The 27,729-nt window shown below is 36.9% G+C and overlaps 2 protein-coding genes across 7 annotated transcripts in view; one reads left to right on the top strand and one right to left on the bottom strand.

Moving 5' to 3' along the window:
• The window catches only part of AP4S1 (adaptor related protein complex 4 subunit sigma 1), a 38,378-nt gene extending 18,479 nt beyond the window's left edge, over positions 1–19,899 (top strand). For both annotated transcript variants that reach the window (XM_016123621.2, XM_016123622.2), the window contains exons 2-6: positions 2,018–2,225; positions 4,653–4,739; positions 5,622–5,690; positions 10,854–10,865; positions 19,117–19,899. In XM_016123621.2, coding sequence (XP_015979107.1) covers positions 2,088–2,225; positions 4,653–4,739; positions 5,622–5,690; positions 10,854–10,865; positions 19,117–19,245 — 435 coding nt within the window. In that variant the 5' untranslated portion in view covers positions 2,018–2,087 and the 3' untranslated portion in view covers positions 19,246–19,899. The remainder of the gene's footprint in view (positions 1–2,017; positions 2,226–4,652; positions 4,740–5,621; positions 5,691–10,853; positions 10,866–19,116) is intronic.
• Positions 19,900–22,332: 2,433 nt separating this feature from the next.
• The window catches only part of HECTD1 (HECT domain E3 ubiquitin protein ligase 1), a 79,429-nt gene continuing 74,032 nt past the window's right edge, over positions 22,333–27,729 (bottom strand). For all 5 annotated transcript variants that reach the window (XM_036238606.1, XM_016123601.2, XM_016123599.2 and 2 more), the window contains 6 exons: positions 27,064–27,671; positions 26,024–26,102; positions 25,806–25,899; positions 25,005–25,155; positions 23,401–23,545; positions 22,333–23,298 (listed from right to left, as the gene is read on the bottom strand). In XM_036238606.1, the coding sequence (XP_036094499.1) occupies positions 23,161–23,298; positions 23,401–23,545; positions 25,005–25,155; positions 25,806–25,899; positions 26,024–26,102; positions 27,064–27,671 (1,215 nt within the window). In that variant the 3' untranslated portion in view covers positions 22,333–23,160. The remainder of the gene's footprint in view (positions 23,299–23,400; positions 23,546–25,004; positions 25,156–25,805; positions 25,900–26,023; positions 26,103–27,063; positions 27,672–27,729) is intronic.

The following is a 27,729-nucleotide window of genomic DNA, read 5'->3' as shown; positions in this document are numbered from 1 at the left end:
GAATGACCACAGGCCTCCCCCATGGCACAGCTGTCATATCCTCAGCTGAGCTGGTCTAGATAACATCCTGTTCTGCACACTGAATAAACACAGCAATGCCAGGCTTTGCCAGACTGGACCTTGCTCTTTCTAGCTCTTAATGTTTGGAATTGTGACATAACCCCCCTGTCTGATGGGGTTATAAAATACGAGATGAGCTGGGAAGGCAAAAAATATTATAAAACTCGGTCCAAATATTATCCCATAATCTGTTACAACTCCTCTGTAAAATTATTTCATATTATAAAAGTTTAAGAACTATTGTTAACCTTGCTCTTTTACACTGACTTTCACAGATACCACAAAATGTGAGCATGATATCAGATGAGCCAACAAGGCAGCTCCAATGCTCATGATGAAAGAAGGACTGGCCATTGGTCAATACTGTGTTCTTTTGCATTGATTATTTCAAAATCTATGTTAAATATGAGAAAGAAACATGAGGTGCAATACAGCTGAGTTAGAAATAAAACTACAAGTATGAACCCCTGAATGATGAAGACAAGTTAAGAGGTATCACAAATGTGTGCATGTGCTTGACCTCTGGATTGCATCTCACGTCTGATATAAAATAATCCAGGGATTTTAGGTGTTCAGTTTGCTTGTCCTTAAAATGGGGATTGCAGAGGTACCTGCCTCAGAGAATTGTGAGAATTATATAATATGTGTAAATTGCTTAGTATGTAACCTTATAGGACTTGTATTTGGGCCTCGTTAGAGGCCTATGACAAACAGTTAATATCACTACTGTTACCAAACTCAAAGGGTTCATTTTGCCTGCACGCATCAAAGCCAAAGGAGACATGGACAGGAGTTTTCCTCAAAGACACAGGCGAGCTAGCACTCCAAGATCTGGCTTCCCAGTTGCCTCTATGGGATAGGTTATACAGGGGAAAACTCATTAGTCATGGTAGCTAAGGGAGTTGGGGTCTTGGGCTCTACTGATTGGTTGGGGCTAGGAGGTAGCTGATCATTCCATCAGGTCCTGATGTCAGTCATGGTGTCATTCTGTTGGTTTCTAGGGGATGCTGGTAGGGTCTTTCTCCTTCATGGGTGTGATGCAAGATGTTATTTTTAGTTTAACCTGTTTCTGTGCTTAACAGACTTGAGGCTTTGTTCCTAAGACTGTTTGATGCTGACCAAAGGGCTTAATGATTAAGGGAGGGTGTTGCATTATGCAGAAGGAAAGAAAAGTAGCATTTGAATCAAGGAGAATGAGAAGAGAAAAGTCATTTTGAAGAAGTGAAGATTTGCATATTACACTACTACTGCTTCCAGACAGGAAGGAAAGAAAAGCTTCACTATAGATCTTGTCTCCATTATCCATAAAATAAAGTTCATGTTCCCTAGCATGGCTTCTAAAGCCAATTTCATCTTATGTGAGCAGATCCATTTCCTGGGACCATTCTTCTGCCCCCTGAACTACAGCCATAGTGACCTTTCCAGAGTTTTCATACCTGTTTTTTCTGCCTCAGAGTCACTTCTAGATCATTGTTTAAGATCTTGCTTAAAAGCCTCTTTCTTCTCTGGGAAGCTGTGCCCAACTCTCCTGTAATGTTCTTTGTCCTTCCCTTCTGTGCCCCATGCAAGGATACTTGTCCTGATTATAACTCATCGCCTTGTACTGCTGTTACTCATTTACCTATCTAACACTTGTGCTACGTGTGAAGGTCAGAAATAATGACTTCCTCTCCAAATTCTTCTTCTGGAGCTTGACACATAGTTGGCGCCCAACAAGGTTGATGAGTCAATTGAATGAATATGAGTAGAAGTACTACGGATACTCAGAAATGTTTTGGAAGATAACTAATGGAAATGTTAATGTTTAGTTCTTTATGAAACCCTCATTTAGTTCACATAGTGAAGACCAATGATATCAGAAGACATTTTATTTATTTCTAGTTCATCTATAAAACACGTTTGATATGATTCTTTGAGAAATTTGATCTTGCCTTTCTGTTATTCTTTCATCCTTCAGGTTCTAGTTACTACCACCCCTTGCCATAACTTTTGACCTATATTTGGAAAAATACTGGCCAGAAAAAAACATGATAAAATTTTTTCTCATGGTGAATAAACAAGGGCAGACCCGACTCTCTAAGTACTATGAACATGTGGAGATTAATAAGCGTACACTTCTAGAAACAGAAGTCATAAAGAGCTGTCTCTCTCGATCCAATGAACAAGTAAGTTTCTGATTCTCTCTTTTATCTCTGCTTTCAACTCAGCAGTGGCTGATCTGTTATTACTGAGTCTCAAGGGCCATCGTGTTCTTTTGAACTACATTTTTCAACAGCTGTTAGGGAAAATAACAAATCGAATGAAATGAAGACTGAAGCATAGCTCTCCTTACATCCCCTTAAGGAAAATAAAGTCAAAGAAAACCATGAAAAGTCTTGGGTTCATATTTAGGTCAGCATATTTGTCTCATTGCTCTGTGGAAGTAGCAGCTCAAATTGACTCCTGCTAATAGACATATCTTCCTTTTTTGTTCCTACGAATTCAGCCCTTGGAACTCCTAGGAGAACCTGTAGCTAGCATGTGGTTTTCTATAAGCCAGACATTGAAGGTCAGAGGACCGGTACAGAGGTGAATACTCAAGACCCACTTTGTACCAGAGGATAATAATATGATTCTTATGTGAAATGAAGTTTCTCTGCTTATCATTTTTGTGAATTTACTACCAACATAATACTGGAACTAGTGATTGAAAAACTTGTTTTAAACCTGTCTTATTTTATTATGTAGATAGGAGAAATGGAAGTTAAAAATTCATATGAAATAACAGATACATCCATTCTGCCAAAATTGAGGTTAAATTAAATCATTAAAATAAGAATAAAAAGGAGTTTTTAAAACTGAGTTTATTACTACAAAGAACTTTAGTTGGAGAATTACTTAATCTAGATCCTAAACTTTGAATCCATTGGAAATTACTGAACAAACTAAGGCAGAAATCAAAAAGTTTGTTTAAATCACTTATTAATTTTGCCAGCTCTCCATTTCACTGCTTATGTAGAAAGGCCGCCTGTGGGAACCACTGCTAAGCCATAAAATATTAAACTACATCAGTGCTCAGAATGTAACGTGTTGGAACTGTGTTTCCCTTGGCTTCTAAATTGATTTTCCAGTCGGAACATCTCAAGAGTCCTCTTTGAATTACTGCTTTGGCCAGCATGGCACACACTGCTTCATGTAGTTGTCAAAAGGAAACAGAAACTATTAAATGGCTGTGTTAATAGCCACGTACCTTAAGTAAAGGTAAACACACTCCAGAAGCATTCATGTTTGAATCTTTCTACAATTTCAATTCCACAATTTCAGACACCCTTTTCAGTGATAGGGTACCCTTTGAAATATGTGCTTTGGAATGAATATACTGTTAGAGATTTTCGAAGCATTCTAAATTATTTTAGACTAAATAGAAACCCACTGGGCTTTTGGCATAATCAGGCACCAAGGTAATACAATCTCAGCTTAGTTTTTATTTTATCCACAAAGGTGCTTTGATACTTTTTTTTTTTTTTTTAATGTCTGAGACTCCTGAGAGGCTTTGAAATATGTTCCTCAGTTCTTTCAAGCAGGTTGTGTTTTTTTGAAAGGTCCGACTAAGCAGAAAGCACACTGGCTCTATAGTGAGCTGAAAGCTGCAGAATGGTCCTGTATTTACTACTTTTATCTTAATTTTAAATAAAAGCCTAAAATCCCTCCATTTTATACATTGTCAAGTGGTTTTCCAATGGAAAAAATTCCATAATCAAAAATTACTGCTTCATTCCCAGGTGCATCCTGGTACCCGAGAGCAACATATCCAGTACAAAAAGCCATACGGTTTATGCTCAGTCACATTTGGTCAGGCACACCCAAAGGTCCAAAGGAAGGGCAGCCCTGTGCCTTCAGCCTGCTACTTAATTCCTGTCCACCCAGGGCCTTCCCATTACCCTTTATACAATGGCTTTAGGAGAGATGAATGGGACGGGAGTTGTTTTATCCACAAGTCAGTGGTGGTAAGCTAGTTATTAATTCATATGAAGCAATGTTTACAATGAGAGATTTTTGTCTAGCATCTGCTACACAAAAGCCATCTTTAAATAATTTATAAAAGAGTCCACATTGATTATTTTCATGAGTATAGGAAAAAGAAATCAAGATTTTTTTTTACACATGTATTTGGCTCTTCAGCAGCTATTAAATAGTACAAAATCAAATCTCTAATTGCTTCCAAAAGAGCTTAAGGGAGGTGAAAAGAAGAAAATCTTTATCATGTTGGCTTATTTTCACATTGGAGGTGGTTTAATATGTTGAATATTCAGTAGCTTTGCCTGCTGAGTTCCAAATAGAGCCAAGCAAAGGAATAAGAAGTACAGGTGGGAACCTATGTCAGCACTGACTTTTTTCCATGACAACTTCTTTACCTCCCACTAGAAATGCTTTCAAGTCGTCCTCTAAATACTGTGAGGATGTGGCCAACAAAGACTGTATAACATTTTAATGTTGTATATTTCTAAGAATGTGTTGACAGATACTCAAAGCAGAACCTAAAAATTATGCATGCCATTTTGAAGAAATCGCTGTTAAACATAGGAATTAATATCTAATTGTGTTTTGTGTAGTGCTCCTTCATTGAATATAAGGATTTTAAGCTGGTGTATCGGCAGTATGCGGCTCTCTTCATTGTGGCTGGAGTTAATGACACTGAGGTAAGAGACTAGAAGAGCCTATGGAAAATGCAAGAAAATTAAGAATAGCAGTCTAGTTTTTTATTCCTCCTTACAGTGACATTTTCTTCCCTACTTGCCTCCCTGAGAATTATCTTGACTCCTTGGAAAGATCTTTGTTTTCATCAAGGCTAATAAAAGCTGTGTGGAAGAGAAATAACTAGTATTTTTATTGAATTAGATGTGCAGCTTGTAGAGAAGCACAAAACCACAGAATGCCTTCCTTGACCCTAAGCAGTACCAGTGTCCTACCCTTGTTCTGTGTCACACAGTGGGGCAAGCTTAGAGAAGTACAGCATTAAACATAGGCTGACATATCAGAAGCCAGAGCAAACTGTAAATATGATTGCGTCTTTTCAGATTTTAGTTCACCTTTTCAGAAACGTTAACTCCAGATCAACAGCACCTATGGCCATGGATGCTCTGAAAAGGTGTTTAAGATCTAAAATACTTTGAAATATCAGTTGGTTGTTTTTTTATCTGCGAACCAAACTTTAAGGTGGTTTCCTCATCTTCACAAATGGAAAAGTGATGACATGAAGAACCTGAGAAATTGCTTCAGCCAGTTGGTGATGAAGTCAGGGAGTAGAGCTCAGATTTCTAAACAGTCCAGCCAGATTCATCATGGACACTAAAAAAAATCTCAGAGATTAAGGTTTTCTACATTTCTCCTACTAATAAGCTTCTTTTAAACAAGCGAGTCATAGAACTATTCTGAATATTTGTCCATGGGAAGATATTTGCTCACATTTTCTCTATACCAAGCCACATGCTCTAAAACCTGTTTGCTGAGTGGGCAGCTGCATGTCTGATTTACACATGGGCCACACTAAAACTAATTACGCCCTTCCTTTTTTATTTCAGAATGAGATGGCGATTTATGAATTCATCCATAACTTTGTGGAAGTTTTAGACGAGTACTTCAGCCGAGTTGTAAGTCTAATGACTAAAAAATTGTTTTTGTCAGCAGGCCAATTTCCCAGAAATGGGTCTATATCAAGAACATGTGTTATATAGAGCTTTAATGTGTAAAAGTTAAAATTCAAATGATGCCAGATTTTCATTACCTTTCCTCTGGCTCATCTAAAGTGTTACAAAGCTATGTGTGCCTTAGATCTTTATAAAAAAAAAACTATTTCTACAAGACTAAGAACTTCCTGTGTCTTTACTTCAATTAAGAGATTTTGCTATTTCACTTGCTCGCTCTTTTCTTCTTCTGCTTTCCCTCCTAATATACAGGACCCTTTTTTAATTTAAAAATCAGTTCCATCGAAACCCTTCCTTTGAGGGTCAAAACCATCTCCCCATAAGGAATACATGCATTCCTTTCCAATAGTCTTTTTTTTTTTTTATAAACAGCTGTATTGAAATACTTATATACCATACAATTTACTGTTTTAAAGTGTATAGTTTTTAGTATTTACAGAGTTGTGAAACCATCACCACAATTAATTTTAAAATATTTCATCACCCCGAAAAGAAATACATACCCATCAACATTTCCCTCCCAGTTATCTCCCTCCACCTTCTCCACTCATCTCCTTTCTGTCTCTATAGGTTTGCCTCTTCTAGACATTCTATATCATATCAACAGGATTATACAATATATGGTCTTTTGTAGCTGGCTTTTTTTACTCGGCATAATGTTTTCAAGATTCATCAATGTTATAGCATATTTCAGTACTTCTTTCATTTTTATTGCTCGGTAATATGCCACATTTTGTTTATCCATTCATCACTTGATAGGTATTTGGGTTATTTATACTTTTTGGATGTTGTGAATTGCTGCTGTGAACATTTGTGTACACATTTTTGTGTAGAATCATGTTTTCAGTTCTCTTGGGTATATACCTAGAAGCAGAATTGCTGGGTGATATGGAAACTCCATGTTTAACATTTTGATGGTAAATTGTTTTCCAGAGTGGCTGCATGATTGAAATTCCCATCAGCAGTGTATAAAAGTTCTAATTTTTCCACAGCCTCACCAAAACTTAACATTATCTGTCATTTTTACTATAGCCATCCTAGTGAGTATGAAGTGTTATAAAGTCGACTGAGGTTTTGATTTGCATTTCACTGATAGATAACAGTGTTGAGAATCTTTTCATGTATTTATTGGCCATCTCTATATCTTCTTTGGAGAAATGTCTGTTTAAATCTTTTGCCCATTTTTTTATAGTACCTGGTTAGCTCAGTTGGTAGAGCATGAGACTCTTAAATCTTTTGCCTATTGTTCAATTGTATTGTCTTTTCATTATTGATCTGTAAGAGTTCTTTGTATAGTCTGAATACAAATCTCTTATCAGATATGATTTAGAAATACTTTCTCCCATTTAGTGGTTTTTTTCCTTACTTTTTCGATGGTGTCCTTTGAAACACAATAATTTCTATTTTGATGAAGTTTGGTTAATTTATTTTTGTTGTTGTTGCTTATGTTTTTGGTGTCATATCTAAAAAGGCTTTGCCTAACCCAAGGTTGTAATGATTTACTTCTATCTTTTCTTCTTAGAGTTTTATAATTTTAGCTCCTACGTGGGTCTTTGATCCATACTGAGTAATTTTTGTATATGATGTGAAGTTGGGGTCTAACTTCATTAACTTCATTTTTTTGGATGCGGATATCCAACTGTCACAGCATCATTTGTTGAAAGACTATTCTTTCCTCCCACTGAACTGTCCTAACACCTTTGTCAAAAATCAATTGACCATATGCTAACCATCAGAGTATTGCAAATTAAAACTATAATGAGATATCACCTCATACCTGTCATAATAGCTATCATCAATAAATCAAAAAAACAAGTGTTGGTAAGGATGCAGAGAAAAGGGAACCCTCATACATTGTTGGTGGGATTGCAAATTGGTACAGCCACTAAGGAAAATAGTATGGAAGTTTCACAAAAAAATTAAAAATGGACATACCTTTTGGCCCAGCAATTGTACTTCTGGGTTTTTATCCAAAGAAAACCAAAACAATAATTCATAAAGATCTATGCATTTCAATATTCATGCCAGCACAATTTACAATAGTCAAGATATGGAAGCAATCAAAGTGCCCATCAACAGATGATTGGATAAAGAAATTATGGTTCATACATGCAATGGAATATTACTCACCCATTAAAAAAAATGAAATCCTACCATTTGCAACAACATGGATGGACCTAGAGATTATTAAGCTGAGTGAAATAAGTCAGACGGAGAAAGATAAATACCATATAATTTCACTTATATGTGGAATCTAAGGAACAAAAAGAACAAACTAATCAAAAACAGACTCAAAAAATATAGTAGACAATTAGGTGACAGACAAAAGGGAGGGATGATTGGGGGCCTGGGAGAATAGGGTGAAGGGTTAAAGAAGTACAAATTAGTAGCTGATGGATGGTCACAGAGATGGGGATCACTGCAGAGGGAATGCAGTTAGCATTAATATGATGGCTAGGTAGAGGGCCAGGGGAGGGAGAGAGCAATTGGGGGGATCGTTTTATGAACTATATAGATGTCTAACCAATGTATGGTATACTTGAAACTAATTTAAATAAATAAATTTTTTAAAAAGTCAATTGACCATAAATATAAGGGTTTATTTCTGCGCTTTCAGTTCTGTTCCAATAATCTGCATGTTTTTATCCTTCTACTATTGCCACACTATCTTTATGACTTTAGCTTTGTAGTTAATTTGAAATCCAATACTCTTTTAAAAAAGAATGAGGGAAGATGTTTTACGATGCTACCATAGGCTTTCCTGAGCCTTGCTTAGACATTCTTGAAAAGTAGTAGTGGCACAAGCTGACTTTTCAAAGTTGTTTTGTTTATTTCATTTTGCTTTTAAATAAAACGATTAGGAAGGAACCATTTCCAAGCCGCTTCTTCCTGAGGCAGCGAGTGGACTCTGCTCCACAGTTAGGAATATGGAGTGCACTGAAGCCTGTAGGGGCAAAACTCATGTTAAGAAGTTGTATCTTCAATCTAATTCCTAATGCCAGAAGTAAAGTTTGGCAGACTCCTTCATGGCACAATCAACTAGCCTGTGTTCATTGCCTTAATGCAGTGGTTCTTAAATATGTAGTTCCTGGACCAGCAGCATAAGCCTCACCTTGTAAGAAAAACTCAGCCCACCGCATTCTGTTGAATCAGAAACTCTGGGTTAAGACCCAGCAATGTGTTTCAACAAGCTTTCCAGGTGGTTCTGATGCATGCTTAAGTTTGAAAACCACTGTCTTACTGCATGAGGCTTCTCGTCAGCCATTTCCTAATTCAGATGTTGGAGCTGGGAAGCTGCCTAGTGGCCTGTGACATGGTAGTTCGTCTGGCTAGGAAAGGATTAGTGCTTTCCAAAACTGGAAGAGGGCAAGAAGTTGGGCCATTTCAGAGACTTGGATTGGACAGAGCATTGAAGCTGGCTTTAAAATCCACCTTTGTATTGCTATTGATTGCTTGAAGAGAGCAGCACAGAGCAGCACTATCCAAAAGAACTTTTCTGCAACCGTGGAAATGTTCTATACCTGTGTGGTCCAGTATGCTGGGCACTAGCCACATGTGGCTCTTGAACACTTGAAATGTGATTAGTGTAAATGAGGAACTGAAATTTTAATTGTATTTCATTTTAATTAAATCACCACACGAGACTGGTGGATACCATATTGGACAGCATAACTCTAGCTCCTGCTTTTATCTCTGGACAGCCACTCTAAGACATTCGTTGCAAGTCAAGGTCTGTGATTCAGAGCTGGCTATGATTAGCCACTTTAAGGGAACACCTATCAAGAAGAATATAATTTCCCCCAAATAGCAGTGTTTTAAACCTGGGAGAATAAAGAGTGAGTACGAGCACTGTCATTGCTTAAATTATATTCGGTAACAGTATAAATAGCACATTGCCAAATTCTAGCTGTAATTCTAGGGAAAGTAAGTGACCACATAAACTACAGAAGAAAAGATTAGAATTTAATTTAAACCTGGTGATTATACAGGACTTGGAGGATCCGGGTTAGGATGACAGTAGAAGCAAAAAGGAAGGAAACAAGTGCTATAGGAAAGAAAGTAGAAACTGTTCCACTCATGGAGAATGCCTTGTCATTTAAAATTTATTTTTAGGTTTCTGAATTTTAAACATTCTTTCTGGGGCTATTTTTAATCTTAGAGTTTCCAAATCTGAAATTTGGAGATCAGTCTCATGCAGCTGAAAGAAACATCTTAGCATCACATTTCAAAACAAAAAGCCAACCCAGTTATCATTAAAGGAGGCAGTTTTGCAAGAGAGAAGGACCGTTCCTCTTGAGGAAGAGGGATCAGTGTTGTCAGTGCTGCATTTGACACATCTTAAGTCCCTTCAAATATGAATGTCACTGTTTACTTTTTCTCCCTCTATGACATTTTCATGACATAGATACCTATGTTCATCAAAAAAAAAAAATTAAAAATACATATAAGCAAAAGGAAAGGGGAGAAGATCATCAGTAAGCCTGTCACTTATTGCTACATACTGTTAGGTGCATTTCCTTTTAGGCTTTACATATCTGTGTATACCTAACTATCTATATCTATCTGTCCACATGGGATAATACATATATGTCATTTTTAACTTGCTTTTTTATTCAATAATATATCAGTACTTATATATCTACATCATCATTTGTGGATCTGCTGTAATTTATTTAACTAGTCCCCCTTGTTTTCAATAATTTGATACTATAAACATTATCCTGAACTAGCACATGTTGTTGTGCCATTATCTATTTCCTTAGGATAAACATCTAAGAGTAAAACTGATAGATTCAAAGGATATATATAACGTGATTAAGGTTTTTGATGTACAAATCAAATTACCTATCATTTGTAACAGTCGAGTTAATTTATTCCCTCTATGTTCTAAAGATGAATTATTATAGCCTATAAAATTCCCCTAAACTGCAGCCTATTTTTTTAAAATCACATTCCCAAACTTAGGCCCTTCCTGCCCTCATGCTTCTGCTTACAACGCAGCCTCTCCCACCTGTTTCCGGGCTTATGGCCAGAGCAGCCACTAACTCTGCTAAGGGCATTGTAGTCCCAGTGTCTCATTCTCATCCTTGCACTCTTTTTCTTTTCTAGAGTGAATTAGATGTATCCTTTTCAATGCTGTGAGCCAAGTTTTCCACAGTACTTGGCAAAACACAGGCTAGTCTTGATCAGGTAAGTGCCATGGGGCAGGAAAACGATTCAGCAAAATCTAATCCAGAATGCTAATCATCAGCAACCCCAACATGACAGCCGGAGAGGCACAGGTGCTTTGCAGAAGCACCTCACCTTTTTTTACAAATCTTATTAAATTTATGTAATTTTTAGACAGGGCGATATTGTGGTAATAGGTCATAATAACTGTTATATATTACCTTCTTTTAAGCATGTGGAATAGACCGTTCCAGAATTCCAGTAACACAGCCAGAAATTTCTTGGTCCCCATAGAGAGAATGGATTTTAATGGCTCCAGGTATTAATCTCCAGAAATTCCTCACGTGATCAGAATAAGGCCTTCAGGGATGGTAAACTAGAGGGTTAAAATATAGCCTGGTTTGTAATCGTTTCCTTTTATAGCAGAAGATGTTCTCCTTTTCTTCTTTCTTCTCCATTGTAAAGTATGCAAGGACCTAAACAACAAGCATGATTTGCTTAGAATACTGCAGGCCTGCAGATTCTGGCAGGAACCACTTTAGTGTGAGTGCTCTGGGGAGAAGTTGACTTCTAAGTTAATTTTTACTTTAAAAATCTGTATACCACTTGAAAGCAATAAATAAGAGATCTTTGAGGAAAAAATCAAGCTCAAATCTAAAATAATAACATTAATTATAACAAATATATAATTATAACATGTTTATATATATGTACATATGCATACATTTATATATCTATGCCCAGAGCTAGTATATTCTGAGGAAATGGCCATTTACCTTTTACTACTGATAGAAAATCTCATCATGTTGATAAACTTCATTTGCAGGCTGTTTGGAAGCTTCTTTAAATTAAGTAGGAAAATCTGAGTGCCCTCTAGTGGTGAGTGACCTAAATCCATTATCCCTTTGACCTAGAAGACCCAATACCAGGCTGTATATCAGCATGTAACATTCCTTTTCTACTAAGCCTTTTAAAGCAATTCAAAGTAAATCTCTTCCTCCTCCTACAAGGGAATGAGAAAAATGCCTTTTGATTTAAAAAGTCATCAGAAAAATAGCAAAAGCTAATAGACGCTTCAGTGGGAGTATAAGAACCCAAGTTCCTCTTTCTGTCCTGCCACCAACAAGCTGTGTTTTGGACAAGATACACAGCCCCTCAACTTAAAATGATAGAATTAGAGCTTGAAAACCCTCTTAGCCTTAATACTTTATGTTGCCATGATTCTAGGTAACTGAACTGAGTTACCTTATACCTAGAAGGAAGGGAGAGTCTTATAGGTTTAGATATTCAGAGAATTAAAGTGAATCAGATATAACAGGGTATATATTATAGTTGGGTTAGTTGTGTTCATTTGTCTTATATGTTGACTAGATGTTTATTAGAAGTAGAGATGGATTTATCTTTATATCCCTATGGTGTATACGTAGGTCCATGTAATGTGCTCCTGCATTCTTGTCCAAATTTAATTTCTACACCAAGGCACACACTTCATATCTTTCCCTCTCATTTTACTTAGTTTCACTTTTGCCTTCTCTTCCTCTCTGACTAACTTATATATTTACTGTCTTTAGGAATTACTTAGCCATATCCATCTGACATATTAGGGATTCATCAAAATTTAGAGAAGGGGACTAAATCTCTCCACACCTAGGAGTGTTTGTCTTTGCTCTAGGTATAATCTCATGTGGATCCAGAAGCCTAAAAGTGGAGCAGGTAGCAGGGCAGGCAGGACCTGGGACATCTGTCTTCTGTTGACATTCCACCCTCAGCCATCTGGAAAAAAAAAAAAATCAAATTAGAATCCCAGGACTCTGCTCTGCCTTATACATAGAGTTATTCTTACCCATCACATATGCAAGCAGTACCTCTACCCATCAGCTTCCTAACAGTAGGGTGAGGGAGCCTTTCAGAGGTAGATCCTATTTCCGGCTTTCTCTGGGTTAGGGGCACAAACGATCCACATCACCACTCTGGTAGCATGTAACCAGGAACCTGCCGGAGCAGCTAATACTGTTGAGGTCTTCTCCGCCAGGAAAGCTTCCTTAAGCCTTGAAGGGTTGAAAACAGAGAACTGATATCATCGCAACCTGGAACTGGTTCTCCCAACACTCAAGAGCACATAATTTTCTTTGTGCTGTTTCAGGCTTAGGAAGACCTTCCTTGTCAGCCCATGTGGAATAGACACGACTTAGGGCTCAGTTTTGGTGCAACAACAGGAGGATGGAGGTCAAAACTTCATGGAATTCCCAGAAAGCCCTTTCTTGCAGTCTTTTTCTACAGGTGCTTTACCATCCTGAAGCCTTTTAAGAATGGGGCAGTTTTCCAGAGTTTTCATAGTTACACTTTGAGAAATATAATACACCATTTACATTTCTCCTTAGTATGGGCTTGTTCTACTTCTAGTAAAACTAACATCATAGAGCAAGACAGATGGGATTTGAAAAAGAAATGACCTAAGCACAAGAATCAGGATAGAAATTCCGGCCGTTGAAAACCCTTCTTTTAAGTAGAAACTCTCTGTTGCAGTCGTAGCAGGTGGGGCAGACTGCACCCTTGGGACCAAGTACATCAGTGACCTAAATCATTCACGTACCATGAATACTCCTGTACACTCTTCACGTTCCACTCCACCTACTGGGATCCACCCAGTGTTGCTCCTATAGGAAAGTTTTCCCTATCACATACTTTGGTAGACTATTTAAGACTTAAAATTCCCTGAATTAAGATGGTTTTTAGGAACCAATTGATGAGCTTCCCAAAATGCGCTCAGCTCTGGAACTCCAGGTTTGCTGAATTCTTCAGACATTCATAATTCAAGGGAGCTGTGTCCACCCCCTTCCGTTAAATAGGGGATGGTGTCAGTGAATAGTACTGTCTGGGTCATGTCCGACTCCTCAGTTCAGTGTACACGTACTGTATGCATGAAGGTACAGAAAACATTAACAGCCTTTTGACATTTGGTGCCTTTAAAGAGTCTTAAAGATTTGTTGGGGGGTGGGGGGGGGTAGAGGCCTAGAATGGAAAGCAGTTGTACTGCCTTTGGACCTAGGCAACCAGAGTCCTTTTCCTGGGCCCCACTCTCGCTCTCCTTCAGCAGCACCCCTCTCCATGCGGTGAGGATGCTTATTCACTTCTTGGCCACCCCCCAGCTACCTCGGTCCCCAGAACTTACTGGGTGAACGGAACAGACATCCCAGAGCCTGTAGCTAGGGCCTGGGCAGGCCTCCCCCAACCTCCGCCCCAGGCCTGGGGGCAGGAATGATAGAGGCTAGGATGGTAACTGTATCTCATGTACATGCATGGGACGAAAAGTGGGGAGCAGGCTGAGTCCCTGTTTATATTCTCATGTTCCCTCCACCCCAAGTATATGATACACCTAGAATCCAGGTTTTCTTGATTCAAAAATATCTAAAAAAGAAAAAAAATTGTTTTAAACATTAATATTTTTAGTTTACAATTTTTTAAAGCCTCAAAGCCTAAGCAATTAATTCTAGAATCTCAAAGCTCATGTGGGTAATGTGAAAGTACCTTGATTCATGCCCACTTTATTGCAGTTGAGAGTGGAGGAGTAGGAAGGGTCTCCATCCCACCTGCACTCTCTGTGACTTAGCTAGTTCTCTACTGGGATGCTCTCTGGAAGAATGAAGGCACCAGGCAACAGTAATCAGCACCACCAAGATTTGCAGTCGGGCCCAAATCATTGCCCACTGTGGGGCATCTCTTTCCTTCTTTACCATCCTAAAATCACAAATACTTTTAGAGGTCCAGAAACCAGGACAGGGCTTCTCCAAGTAGATAATTTCAGCCTGACTTAATGAGAAGTCATAAAAGTACTTGTTCAAATAGGGGCTACAGAAATGCTGACAAGAACAAAGAAACTCCCCAGGGAAGCCATCCTACTGTGAAGCGACAGCTTCTACATGAACTGAAATTTTCTCAGTGTTGTCTCAGAAAGTTAAAATAATGGAGTCACTACAAAAAAAACTTTTTTTGAGATATGATGACAACATCAGGAACGGCTTGATAATACAAGGAAGGAGTAAATTAGCTCCCCTCTCCCTGAAGATTGCTTTTAGTCATAGGATGTGAGTACTCTGGAATTGGAAGAAAACTACATAATCATCAGGTTAAAAGCTCACTTCTTAGACCAGAGGCTGAGGCCCAGGGAGGTTCTGTGACGTGTCCCGACATATAAAGCTGCTTTGGGGCAGAGCTGGCATTCTCGGTTTCCAAAGCCCTTGACTCTAGGGTTATAAATTAGATACAAGATTAAATTTGACACACTTTTTTAAATTTGTAGTTATCTGAGGTAGATTGTGGCAATTTAGTCTCTAACAAACACTAATAAAGTGCCTGTCACCATGCTGTCTTGGTGTTGTCAAAGCTTCCCTCTGAATTAGAGAAGAAGTTTTAGAGAAACACTAGTGTTTGGTTGGAGGATTCAGAAATGAAGAAAAATCATGAGGAGGACATCTGAATGTCTTGATAAGCACGCTCTTCAAAAGTGGAGTTCACATTCAGACATTCAGAGATTGCTAAACATTTTTTTACCTTTTGAAAATACATAAATTGAAGGCAGGGCCAAAGGGGGCGAGAGCTGGCCAGTGGGTTCGAGGGAGTATGTGTAGTCAAGTATTTAGGAGGGGCAGGCCCTGAGACACAAGGAGCCAGGAGGGTACTAGTCAGTGCTGTCTTGAGTGACGAGTCTCAGAATAATGAACAGTCCCCACGGGAGTCAGCCTTTTGCCTGAAAAGGGGGTGTGAACGTTCCATATTAAACAGTTCTGCTTTCCAGGCTTTTTGGGCTCTCATCAGCCTTAGCCATCTATTTCCTTTCAATGTGTTCTCTGAGCCCTGCCCCTCCACTATTCCCTGACCCCTCCCACTCCCTTTGCTCCATGTGTTTGGGTTCTGTTTTCCTCAGGAATATTGACAGCAATTTACGAGAAGTAACAGGAAAAATACAAGAGAAATGACAGGCTTATTTGACCCAGAGCTGACTTTAGTATTTGTGTAATTTTACATAAGCCTATATAAACTTTAAAAATTACACCTGGATATCTTGTCACTTTCAGAATATGAATGGTCTTTAAGGAAAACCTTTGAAAAACCCAGATACATTCCTTTTCAGTGGCCTAATTAACAAGTGAACAGAAGACCGTGTAACAAGGAGAGTATATCCAGGACTGTACGGAATCTTCATGATGATAGTTTTCTATGCAGTAGTAGTCGTAGTCGATTGTCCGTGGAAAATGTGAACATACTGGCATTATCTAATTTCATTGGGAAATTTAATTAAAGTATAAATAATGAGAGCAAGTTTTTCCCACCATAAAGAACTTTGCTTAGCTAGAATCTTCAAGAAATAAAGAAAAAAAAAAAGAAGAGAAATCAAATAAGACAAAGAATCTGATACCAAAATCTAAAGTTAGAAATTCCTGTTTTTAGGCCGGGCTTTGCATTGGAATTGCTTTTGAGGTTCCATTTGAATGTATGCCTATTTTCTCTTATGAAAGGACAACTAGGCCACTTCAGTGGTGTTAAAACACCATGTTGAGAACGTGTTTCATGGTCCAAATTCCAATGTAGAAACCCAGAAAGTTTGATCATTAATTAAAAAATTGATTATGGTGGCCCCAAGATATTCAGCTCCAATCTACATTTCATAGAAATTCAGAAAGACTCTTAGGATTCAGGGTTGGGAGAAAGTGCGGCTATGAATTCGCTCTTTGGGAAGCTGTTTCTAGTTTATGTCAGCTCCAACCTTAGGGTGCCCATGAGGGTAACAAGTTGCCTTAAGGATCTTTATGTCAGTCAAGTTCAGCATAGTAGGAAGGTAAGAGTTTCTTGAAATAGTCATTCTCAGCTCACCACGTTAATAGATCAACAGCCTGGACCTTTTTTGCTTCGTCTTATTCCAAATTTCAGGGTTGAGGTGTGTGTGCCTGTTTATTGCCGTGGGGCTTGGCATATAGGACACTTTTTTTTGGTCCCTGCTCACCTGGCACATAGCCCAAATGCCATTACATCTGGCGTCACCAGTGTACACAAGTTGCTCATAAACCAAATCAAGATGTGAACAACATCTGGATTCTTATTTTAAAGGAGTCATATGATTCCAGGGGGAAATTAGCTTTCAGGCTTTTGCCTCACATTAAATTTGGTTTGTGGTTTCCCTAAATAGTGCCAGAAAGCTGCATGATTATTAGGGGTTTGAGCCAGATACTCAGATAGACAGGCAGTCACATGCCCACAGTACAGAATGATCTCACTGAGCAACTTGTTTCCAAGGATGCTGGGAAATTCAGACTAGCTGAAGAACCTTGTCCTTGCAATATGAGCATGTCAGTGATTGATAGGATTCAGCAGTAAATTCTAATCTGAATTTCAAAACACTTGGCCAGTTGCTCAAGGGGACATCTGAATTGCTGATCATCTACTTGCCAAAGATGGAGCAGTCTTCAGACCAGTTTGATCTGGGAACCAATTCAATACAAATAGATTAAAATTAGATATTCTATCTCTGAGAAAATCATCTTGGATGAGTTGGCATTCTCAAAAGTTCTAAATCTTTCGTTGCCCTTAGTGAATAAAACAGGGGGATTCTGTAGGCTACTTTTCATGCAGCCACCTGTGTTCCCCAACTCTGCCTTTCTTTGTACCTGGCTGTCATTCCTGCTTTGTCTTGGCTTCTTCTAAGTTCTGGCTTTTGGGTCCGGTGAATAGGATTGAGTCAAGGGCCTAATATTCTAGTCCCAATTTGGCCATGGACAAAACAATCATCTATATAATTGAAAAATATTATTAATAGGTGTTATCAGAGTAAAGCTTTTTTTTTCTGGGTCATTTAAGGAAAGTTCCCATGGGCTCTTGAAAAAGTTTATTCTGCTGGAACACTATTTGCACAGAGCTTAATGAGATATTACCGCAGAGCCTAATAGAAACTTAAAAGTCATTCACAGGGTTGTCTTAGTCTCCATAGATATAGTTCACTAAAAAAAAAATACAGTATAGACTTGGACATCTGGAATTACTGGGGGAAAAATCAGGTGGTAATGATTCACTTTATAGAGATTCACCATTTAATTATGAACTCTCCTCATTTCATTTAATCACTCAGTTGTTGAAGTTTGTCTATTTGAAATAATGTCAGCTGATTTTTTAACAGACCAGGATAATGCTCTTTAAATAGAAGTGGAAACTAAGAATTCATCAACATTTAACCATTCCGGTTCCTCGTCTCCTTTCACAAAAGTTTGGTACTCAAATGAAGGGGCTCCTGGGGGAAGAATTTGGCTCTAATTAGCTAGACTTCATAGTCTACCAGTATTTTCTTCTCCCCAATGCCCTATACTAACTTTCTAGTAAGAATATCAGTAAGCTAAAGTGGCTCCAAAATTCTCAAACGACTATTTTTAGAGCTGTCCATTTATAAGTACTCTTAAAAATTCAGAATTTTTATCTACTTGGGAATTGAATCAGTATTGTCTTGTCGTCTTCATTCATTTCTCCTCATGGTTATTTTTCTTCAGCCTTTCAGACACAGAAGATTGGTTAAGATATAAGGTTATAAAAGCATTTTAGGGTGGTTTGAGGGCTAAGAGTAGGTGTGTACTCAGTAGCCTCAGGCCCCTCCTGAGAAATCTAGAAGCAGAGCAGTCAAGACCAAACTTTGGGCTGAAATTCCAGCTCTGGCAGTAAACTAGCTATATGACCTTGGACTTTGAGTCTGTTTGCTCCTATGTAAAGCAAAGATAATATTTAACATGTGCATCACGAGTTATAGAGAAGACTGAAATAACATACAAAATGTTCAATGCAATGCCAGAACATAATGCATATTCAATAAATTGTGGCTATTACTATTATTATCTGGGAAGACAACATTGTTCTTGAGGCCAGGTCATACTCTAACCAAATGTCACTTGCTATATTCTCCAGCTCTTAGTTCTCTATGTTCTCTAGCTAAGAAGTATAGCTGTTCTATTTCTATGTCTGTTGTCTAGTTAGCTTAACCAAGGTGAAACTAGGTGTGTATGTATGCATGAAGATAATAATTTTCAATATAGACACTAATTTCAAATTTAATCTTAGGAATTCTGTAAAAAAAAAAAAAAAAAAAAACTGGAAAACTTCCCGGCTGATTTATGCTATTACTTATTGAATGTTAACTCTAAAACCAATTTCCTTAATATGACCCTAGATAATGTTTAATTTAGACAAAGTACACATCATTTTGGATGAAATGGTGTTAAATGGCTGCATTGTGGAAACGAATCGGGCAAGAATTCTTGCTCCTCTACTAATTCTTGATAAGATGTCAGAAAGCTGAATAATGGAAGGCTCTGCCAGGCAACATCAACATAGGAAATGAGAATATGGAAGACCTCTCAACATCTGTAGCCCAAAAGAATCTGGAAGAACATATACTGAAAAATGGCTATCCTTCCAAAGACATTTTAAGTAGGTGTTTTTTAGTCCCTAATAGAAAACAAAACTGTATTTTAAAATGATGTGCAAAGAAAAATTTTCTGAGGGAGAAACAAGTTTTATTTTTTAACCACAAGCATTTCTTCACTTGTTTAAATTTTCTTAAATAAAATTTTTGGCCTCTGCTTCCCTTTGCAAATTAAATTCAAGAATAGCAGCATGAGGTGGGAAGAAAGTGTGGCAACTGTTTAGTAGCCAATAAAATTTTTAAAGTGACTTAAACACATAGTACTTTGTCTTCTGAATGCTATCTTTTTTCTTAAAAAGTCAAAACTTTATTGTATACATAATGAATGCTGCAGAACTAAATTTTATTTGCCATTTTCTAAAAACCTGATAACCATTTTATGGGCACTTGGCAATTACAATACCATCAATGTAATTAATTATAGAGATTACAATACCATTCATGTAATTAACTATAGAGAATGTTACTACCAATAATAAATGGTTATACATTAAAAAAAGCCAACTATCCTTTGTGGCATATTATAAAGGGTTTGTCTTATTAGTAAACTTATTTATAAATGAAATTTACTTTAGTTCAAAGTTTTAAAAGGCAAAAGGGTATCTCTGTTCAGGTTGGTATGAAATTAATCCTTCCCCCACCCCTCCCTAATTTATTCCTTCAACCCCTCTGCCTGGAATGCCTTGAAGCAAAGAAAACTGCTAAGTTGCTATGGAAGAACAATGCCCTCATCCCCCGCCCAAACCTTTCCATATGCTTTTGCTGCTCAGTCAACAGTAGAACATACAGAACTGTCTTAAGTAAAAGCTTATTTATGTCCAGTAGAAGTAGGAGGGCAGGTGCAGTGGGGGAAATAGAATTAAAGTCTTGGTACATTAAGATATTGTGCCATCCAATGGAATTCCAAGAGTTCTTTCATCTACAATACTTAATCCTCCAAAAGGACATTAATGGACATTCTAGCACTAATAATTCATTTAGTGCTCACTATTTGATTTTTTTTTTCTTCTCATGTGTATGTGGAGGGAGGATTTTAAATTCTTTATCCATTCCTAAAAATCTACTTACATATTTCAAAATTTGCATCTGTAAAGAGCCATGCAACCAGTCAATAGCAGACTCATTCAGGAAGGCAGAGGAAACACTTCTGACCTACTGGAACAGTGGGTAGTGTGTGTGTACAGACCCACCTTTGCATTGTCACCAAGGTCTGGGGAAAGCCCAGCCTAGATCAAAGTGCTTTGGAGGTCTTTCAGAGACAGTAGTTGGGAAACACTGTCCTAGTTGGTAGGCACTTAATCAGTAGCACACTGAGGTAACTGCTGAAACTGGTACACCATAAGTAACTAGGGAGTGAACAAAATTAACTTTTAGGTCACACCAAAATAGCACTTGAATAACATCTTGGCACAGATTTAAGTACCTTGAGAGTAACAATTAAAACACACACACACACACACACACACACACACACACACACACACGATACCACAGGAAAAAGTACTCAAGTACTTAGTATATGTGGAGACTCTAGTAGATGTCTCATAACACTTGATTGATGCAAATGAAATATAATGTGACTGTTCTTACAGGCTATGCCATCATCTCTTCAGGTTTATTGCTGAACTGTGACTATCAGCTTTAAGTGACTTTCACACTCATGAAATTTATGTCTTAAACTGGTCAACTTTACCTTGTTCTTGGACGACGTTTCAAATAGTGAATTAATTTTATATGACTCATCGATTCTACTGGCTACAGCAAGGATTCAGCAAACTAAAGGGTCAGACAGTAAATACTTTAGGCTTTGTGGGCCATATGGTCTCTGCTATAACTACTCAGTTGTGCCACCATAATGCAAAAACAGCCAGATAATATATAAATGAATAAGCATGGCTGTGTTCTAATAAAACTTTATTTATGGATACTGAAATTTAAATGTCATAAAATTTACACATGATAAAATATTATTTTGATTTAACCACTTAAAAATTTTTAAATAATGCTTAGTTCATGGGCCATACAAAAACAAGTGGTAGGCCATAGTTTGCTGACCCATTCTAGGTTAGTCTTAGAAAAAACTGGCTGTCGACAGACATTTTAGAGACCTAAATAATGGCAATACTACATGCATATATTGGATTTTAATTCTAATGATAGTATAAAGTTTTAGTCATGTATGCATGACTTTATTGAGACAATCACCACCACTATTTTTTTGGATTAAAGCATAGGTCATACATTTAAATATTCCTATTATGTTTTATTTTAACTGTTATTCTCACAGAGAACTGTGAAGCTAACAATAAGGTTATTTAAATGCTGCCTCTGATTACATAGTTACAACATTCTCATGTAGAACATAAAAACAGTACTCAGATGATTGTAGTGTAGTGGGAGATAGCTCTTCTAATGTGGAAAGGGAACCTACTTTTTAAACAGGTAAATAATGGGCAATTCCAAAACAATGTTTTCACTCCTAAAAAAGCCATTTGGCTAAATCAAGCCTAGCAACATTTCCTTCACCTAAATGCACAAATATGCTAAATCAGAGAAGTCTGGAAAATGGAATTGGAGCTCCTTCTTCAAAATCAGAAAATAGTGGTATCCTGGTAGTTTCTTTTCATGATAACACAACATTCAAAAATTATTCTGGGATCTTAGATTTTACATCCCTGAAGATACAATGGTAAATAGCAGATGTGGTGTTTAAAAAGTTATAACTTGGCCGTTTTTAGCAAAAGAATACTTAAAGACAGAACACAACAGCTGGATCACGATTAAGCATATGAACATATTTCTTCTAGCTTTCCAGTTTCAGTTAAGTGTATCGACTATAGAAAAATACATTTCTTCATGTTGTAATTTCAAAAAACTAAATCTTGACGATTCAAAATGAAAGTATCTGGTTAAAGCTCAGGTCTGGTGGTTGCAGTGAAATAGTCACATGACACAGTTTTGTACGCTGCAAACATTTTAATGATTATTGTTGAGCATACATTTTGGAAATTTTTTACTTCAAACTGCAACAAGTTAAATAAATGTTTATAATATACAAAGAAAATACAACCGAAAGTAAAACTTGCTTTAAGTGTGCCTTGCATCTAGACCAGTGTTTTTTTTTTTTCCTTTCCCCTTAATAATCTTTATTTTTGAGCTGCACAAACACACTTAAGAATTTGATCTTTATAGCATGGCATTTAGGAAATAAAAATATACTCCCACCTCAAAGAAATAAAAGATTGTGCATGATTATATGCCAAACAAAGAGAGAACACTAGAATACTCTGATAGTGCAGGCATCATTAAAAAGGAGAGAAAAAAAAAAAAAGCTTGAGATGCTCATTAACTCTCTAAGTTTTAAGGAAGCAGGATTTTTTGACCAAGTAGCTTAAAAGCCAGCAAAATAGGAATCAGTGATGGCAACTGTAGTGTATGAAGTATGAAATGACAAACTTTACACAAATACACTGTTAGAAATTTACCAGTGAACACTGAAGATCTGAGAAGCTGCTCTTTGGAACAGTCAAGTAGGACCACCTTATTCCAGTCACATAAGCCCTTGTAGCAACAGTGTTCTGTGCTATGTACTGGCTGGCTGGGTAGTTAAAGGATTTGTTTTGTCATTAGCAGCTAACAAACTTATTCCACATGTTCTTAAAGCCTTAATGATGAGAAAAAAAGGCAAGTGTCATTAGCGTGGAGGATCATAAACTTCTCTGCACACAAGCACAAGAGGCTTCACTAGTATTTTAAAAGTCTCTGATGTCTCCCATTGCACTTCAAAGCTCAATTGAGATGAAAGCCTTTCTCCATTGTAGCAGCGAGCAGGCGTTCTCTCATGATTTCCTCTGAAGAATATTCCGGCAACTTTAGATAATGCACACATGTATTCACTGATGGATAGCTTGCATCAGTAGCATCAACCTACAAATGGAAAAGTGAAAATAACAGACCATGACTTTAAATATATATTTCTTTCAACCTTTAAATAACTACACTGGATTCCCCATCAGCTAGAGTTTATACCTTGCGTACAACCGTGAGCCTGGGATGCAGGTTGGCCAGTCCACCTGGGGGTAGAGTTGAACAACCAGTGGTAAACTGCAGGAATGCTTTCCTTTCATCTGAAGACATGCCACATAAAACCCTCACAAACCTCAGAAAACCAGGGCTAAGAAAAGAAAAATACAGTTACATTGATTTGACAGCTGATTTAAATGAAAAACACTATCACTACTTTTTAAGGCAGCAGTAACCTTAAAAATAAACAATACCCACGTCAGAACAACAGCACTATGTCAGAACAACAGAACTATCTACAGACTCTTGAGTAAGTATAAAATAAGCTGATACAAGGTACTTTAAAAATATCTTTCAAGACTCTTGTACTCGGTAAGAACTGAAACACTGATGAAATGTAGGGGTCAAATATGCAACAAAGCCAGCAATTCAGAAAAGCTCAAAATGCACTTGATTAATTTATCTAAATATGGCTAATTTACCAAAGGGGATCTGAAATAAACAGCCACTATAAGCCACAACGCAGATGAATTTCACAATCATGTTGTTAAAAAGCCAAACCTCAAACAATGCATAACTGCATGATTTCATTTATTATAAAGTTCAAAAGCAAGTAAAATTATCAATAGGAATAGTGACTAAAAAAGAATATGACAGGGAAGAAAAAGGGACTTCTGGACTTGTTTTCTTGTTCAGGGTACCAATTATAAAGGTGTGTTCATTTTGTGAAAATTCTCTAGGCTGTACATATAATTTGTGTACTTGTTATATTTCAATAAATTTATTTTTTAAAAAAAGCTATGTTATTTAATTATAAAATAATTTATAACATTCTCATTAATTTGGAAACTTTTTTTTTTAAAGGAATATAGGACCCTTGTAATCTTATGTCAGTGGTATAATAAAAATTGTTGAGGAACTGTTCCAGATTAAAAACATATCACAACTACATGCAATTTCCTGACATGTGAGGTACAAGGTTGAGAGGAGTGCCATTAAGAACATTCCTGGAATATGGACGCTAGATTAGTTAATAGTATAGCATCATGAATTTGCTAATGTAGATACACAGGAAAATATCCATATTATCAGGAAATGTATTACAGAGTAAAGGGACACAATACATGCAACATACTCTCAAACAGTTCAGAAAAAATTAGCCAGTGTGTCTGTACATATATACATATTTATTATGTGTAGGTATATGTGTGTGTATAAAGCAAGACATATAGTTTAAAGAAACAGGAAAATGTTAAATACTGGTGAGTCTGGATAAAGGTTTATGGGGACTTCTTTCAACTATTCAACTTTTCTGTAAGTTTGAAATTATTTGAAAATACAAGTTACTTTATATAAAAGCAATAAAGCTGAAGGGTTTACAGTTCCCCAATTTTTAAAATAACGAACAATTAAAACTGAGAAAAGGAATCTTAACATTAGCCAAGACTCAGCTGTCTTATTAATGGATATGCACCCTGGTAATGGTGAGACTTAACTGCTTTCTCACTTTATGAATACAATACACTGAGTCAAAGTTCTTTTCAGATCATCTGCCATGTGATTTTGGACATAAACAATTTTGTTAATCTTAGAAAATAACCAACACATACCTGTCACGTGTATAACCCAACTTAGGTTCAGTATAATTAATAATATCCTCTGCTGCCCAGGATGGTGACTGGTTTCCACAAAGAATCATTTGGACTTCTTCATGGCTGAAGGAACTTAATTTCTCCATTGGAAAAACTTTATTAAACCCATCTACATTATACACACAGCAAGAAAGAAACCACACACACCTTAGTTACTAAGTTATACTTTCAAAATACCAAATTTCAAATCAAAATATTGTTTAGAAAAATAAAATATAAATTAAAATAGCTTGAAATAATAACTATGCTAGGGTTTTAAGTACAAAAATCTCTTGCTTAATATCACAAATGTAAACATAAAATATTTGGTCACTATGGTCAATAACCTAATTCTGATCATTTCCCAACCAGTACACTGCACCCATCATACAAGCCAGCCAAAGCTGTAAGTGATAAACAGTTTAATTTATGTTCCTTTAATCTTCACCAGAATAACTTAGGTTCTAATATGGTTTTAGTCATCCTAATCATATAATGTGCAAAGAATGCAACCTATGACCACTGAAAAATGAAGAAATAGAGGCCAAAAGTGGGTCCCACATTACTCAGGAGGAGCAAGCTGAGCTATCCTACAGCTTACAATGTTCCAACCTGTTCTGGGTACCGTGCAGTACCTAACTATCTGGAAGACAAAAAGTTAGAGAATAATTAGAGAGTAATTTGGAGATTACCAGCAATTCTTGACCATAGCAGTGCCTTAATTTCAACTTTCTCGAGGTAAAAAAAGAGAGGTTAAGCTAACAGAGCCTTAAAAATTACCTCTAAAAGCTTCCATCTGTTTCTGAATACCCGTATGCATACAAAAGTCAAACATCAAATCTACATATTCTTCTGCATTATCCATTGTTATCATCTGCAAAGGAAAATTTGCCAACATTATTGTTAATATCTAGGAATATTAAAGAAGCACCTAGTACAACTAGCTTCATTAAGAGGATGACTCTGACCTTAAAACCACATCAAAAGCAAAGTTTTACCTCATCTTCACCACTTGGCTTGAGATCCACAGCTGTAAAACCATATATTCTTGAAGAAGGGCAAAACTGGAAATTTAAACTGGGAGAACAAAATAAGGATTAGATTAACATTTGGCTACCACTGCTATTTAATTTTCATAACATTACTGTCCAAAGCATGAACACCCTCCTACTCTTCTCTAGCAACAAAGTCGGTGTACTGCTTAGATGTTAAATATGAGACATTTTTAAAGCCAAACCCTGTGCACAAAAATGATTAGGCCAACTGTTATAAAACCTGGCTGTACCAAGGACTGCATGAAACCACCTTTCCATATTTCACTTTCCCCGTACAGCAAAAAAAAATCAATGAACTGATTTCTGAAATGAAATCCGGCAACACCAAATTTAGAAGATTTCTTTTTTCTTGTAGGAAGAAACTACTGCTTCAGTAAAGTTATTCACACTATCAAATCTTGACTATGAGGGAGGGTGGGAGGAAAAGCAAGCTTTGTGGTCAACCTAAAATCATTGTAAAACATACCAAGGCTATAATAGTTCCATGCACATAAATTAATATAATTTTATCAAAAGATCTGCAACATCTGAGTTAGTTAATGCAGCCACTGAGGATAGGCTTACATACAAAGCAAACTATTTTGAGCTTTGTCAAGTGGGTGTGCTGGCTGGCACGCGCTCTCTCTCTCTCTCTGCCTCTCTCTCTATGTAATATGTGTGTGTATGTGTGTACGCACATACATACACACACATATAAAAATTAATTTGTCAAATTTTTGGCTTTGGAGTTTTTTATACAAAATATATACATTTATCACATTTGACAAATCAATCTTTCAGGTTTATTAATAAACTATATTCTGATATTCTAAGCTATCTTTATATTAATAAATCAAAGGTTCAAATCAATAATCAGTATTTCCTATAGCATATTATTGTTCTATAAGACTTTACTCATATATTGCAAATTAGTGGGGACCAAGAAACAAAAGCTTTAGAACTTATTCATTCATTAGGTTGAAGAATATTTATATTAAGCTTACCCTAAATCCTCTATGCTAAGAGGAGGCCCAGATCCTGATGGATTCTTCAGCACTAGTTCCTGTAATTTGGTGTTCTTCTCATCTTCAGAAAGACCTTTGCTACTTAAAATCTGGCGCCTCTTGATAGCAAGGTCTTTAATTTCTTTTAAAAATCTGGCTCTATGTGGGTTTACTAGTTCAAAGTCTTCCCAAGTTAAAATTCCATTAAACCAAGCTGGGGGTTTTGGTTTGGGGGGATCTAGAATAAACTCTGATTTTGAATCCTCTTCAAAGCTTCCTACTGAGAGTGAATCATGACCTTCTTCTGTAGAAGCTTCCGACTGACTTTCAGTACAGTGTAAGTCTCTGTCACCTCGTGACTCATAAATCAGTTTACTCATATTGCTTTTAATGTCACCCATACACATCAGTTTAAAGAAAGGTTTAGAAATAGGTAAGTCCACAAGTCTATTGTCCTGAATGCATTTGGCCAAGAAAATTCCAAGGAAATGAAAGAGTTTTGTGATCCTTTCAAGCTCATCACTATCTTGTGGAAATGGTGCTGTGAACAGTCCACATGACCTCTGCACATAGTAGCCAGGAGGTTTCAATCCACCTCCAAGATCAACCTAATTTTTTAGAGGGAGAAATTCAAATAAAATTAAATAAAAGATCCATAAATGTTAA

Source organism: Rousettus aegyptiacus, unplaced genomic scaffold (assembly GCF_014176215.1).
Source record: "Rousettus aegyptiacus isolate mRouAeg1 unplaced genomic scaffold, mRouAeg1.p scaffold_m13_p_3, whole genome shotgun sequence".
NCBI lineage: Eukaryota > Metazoa > Chordata > Mammalia > Chiroptera > Pteropodidae > Rousettus > Rousettus aegyptiacus.
Note: the sequence above shows the minus strand (reverse complement) of the source record. Positions and strands in the feature narration are given on the sequence as shown.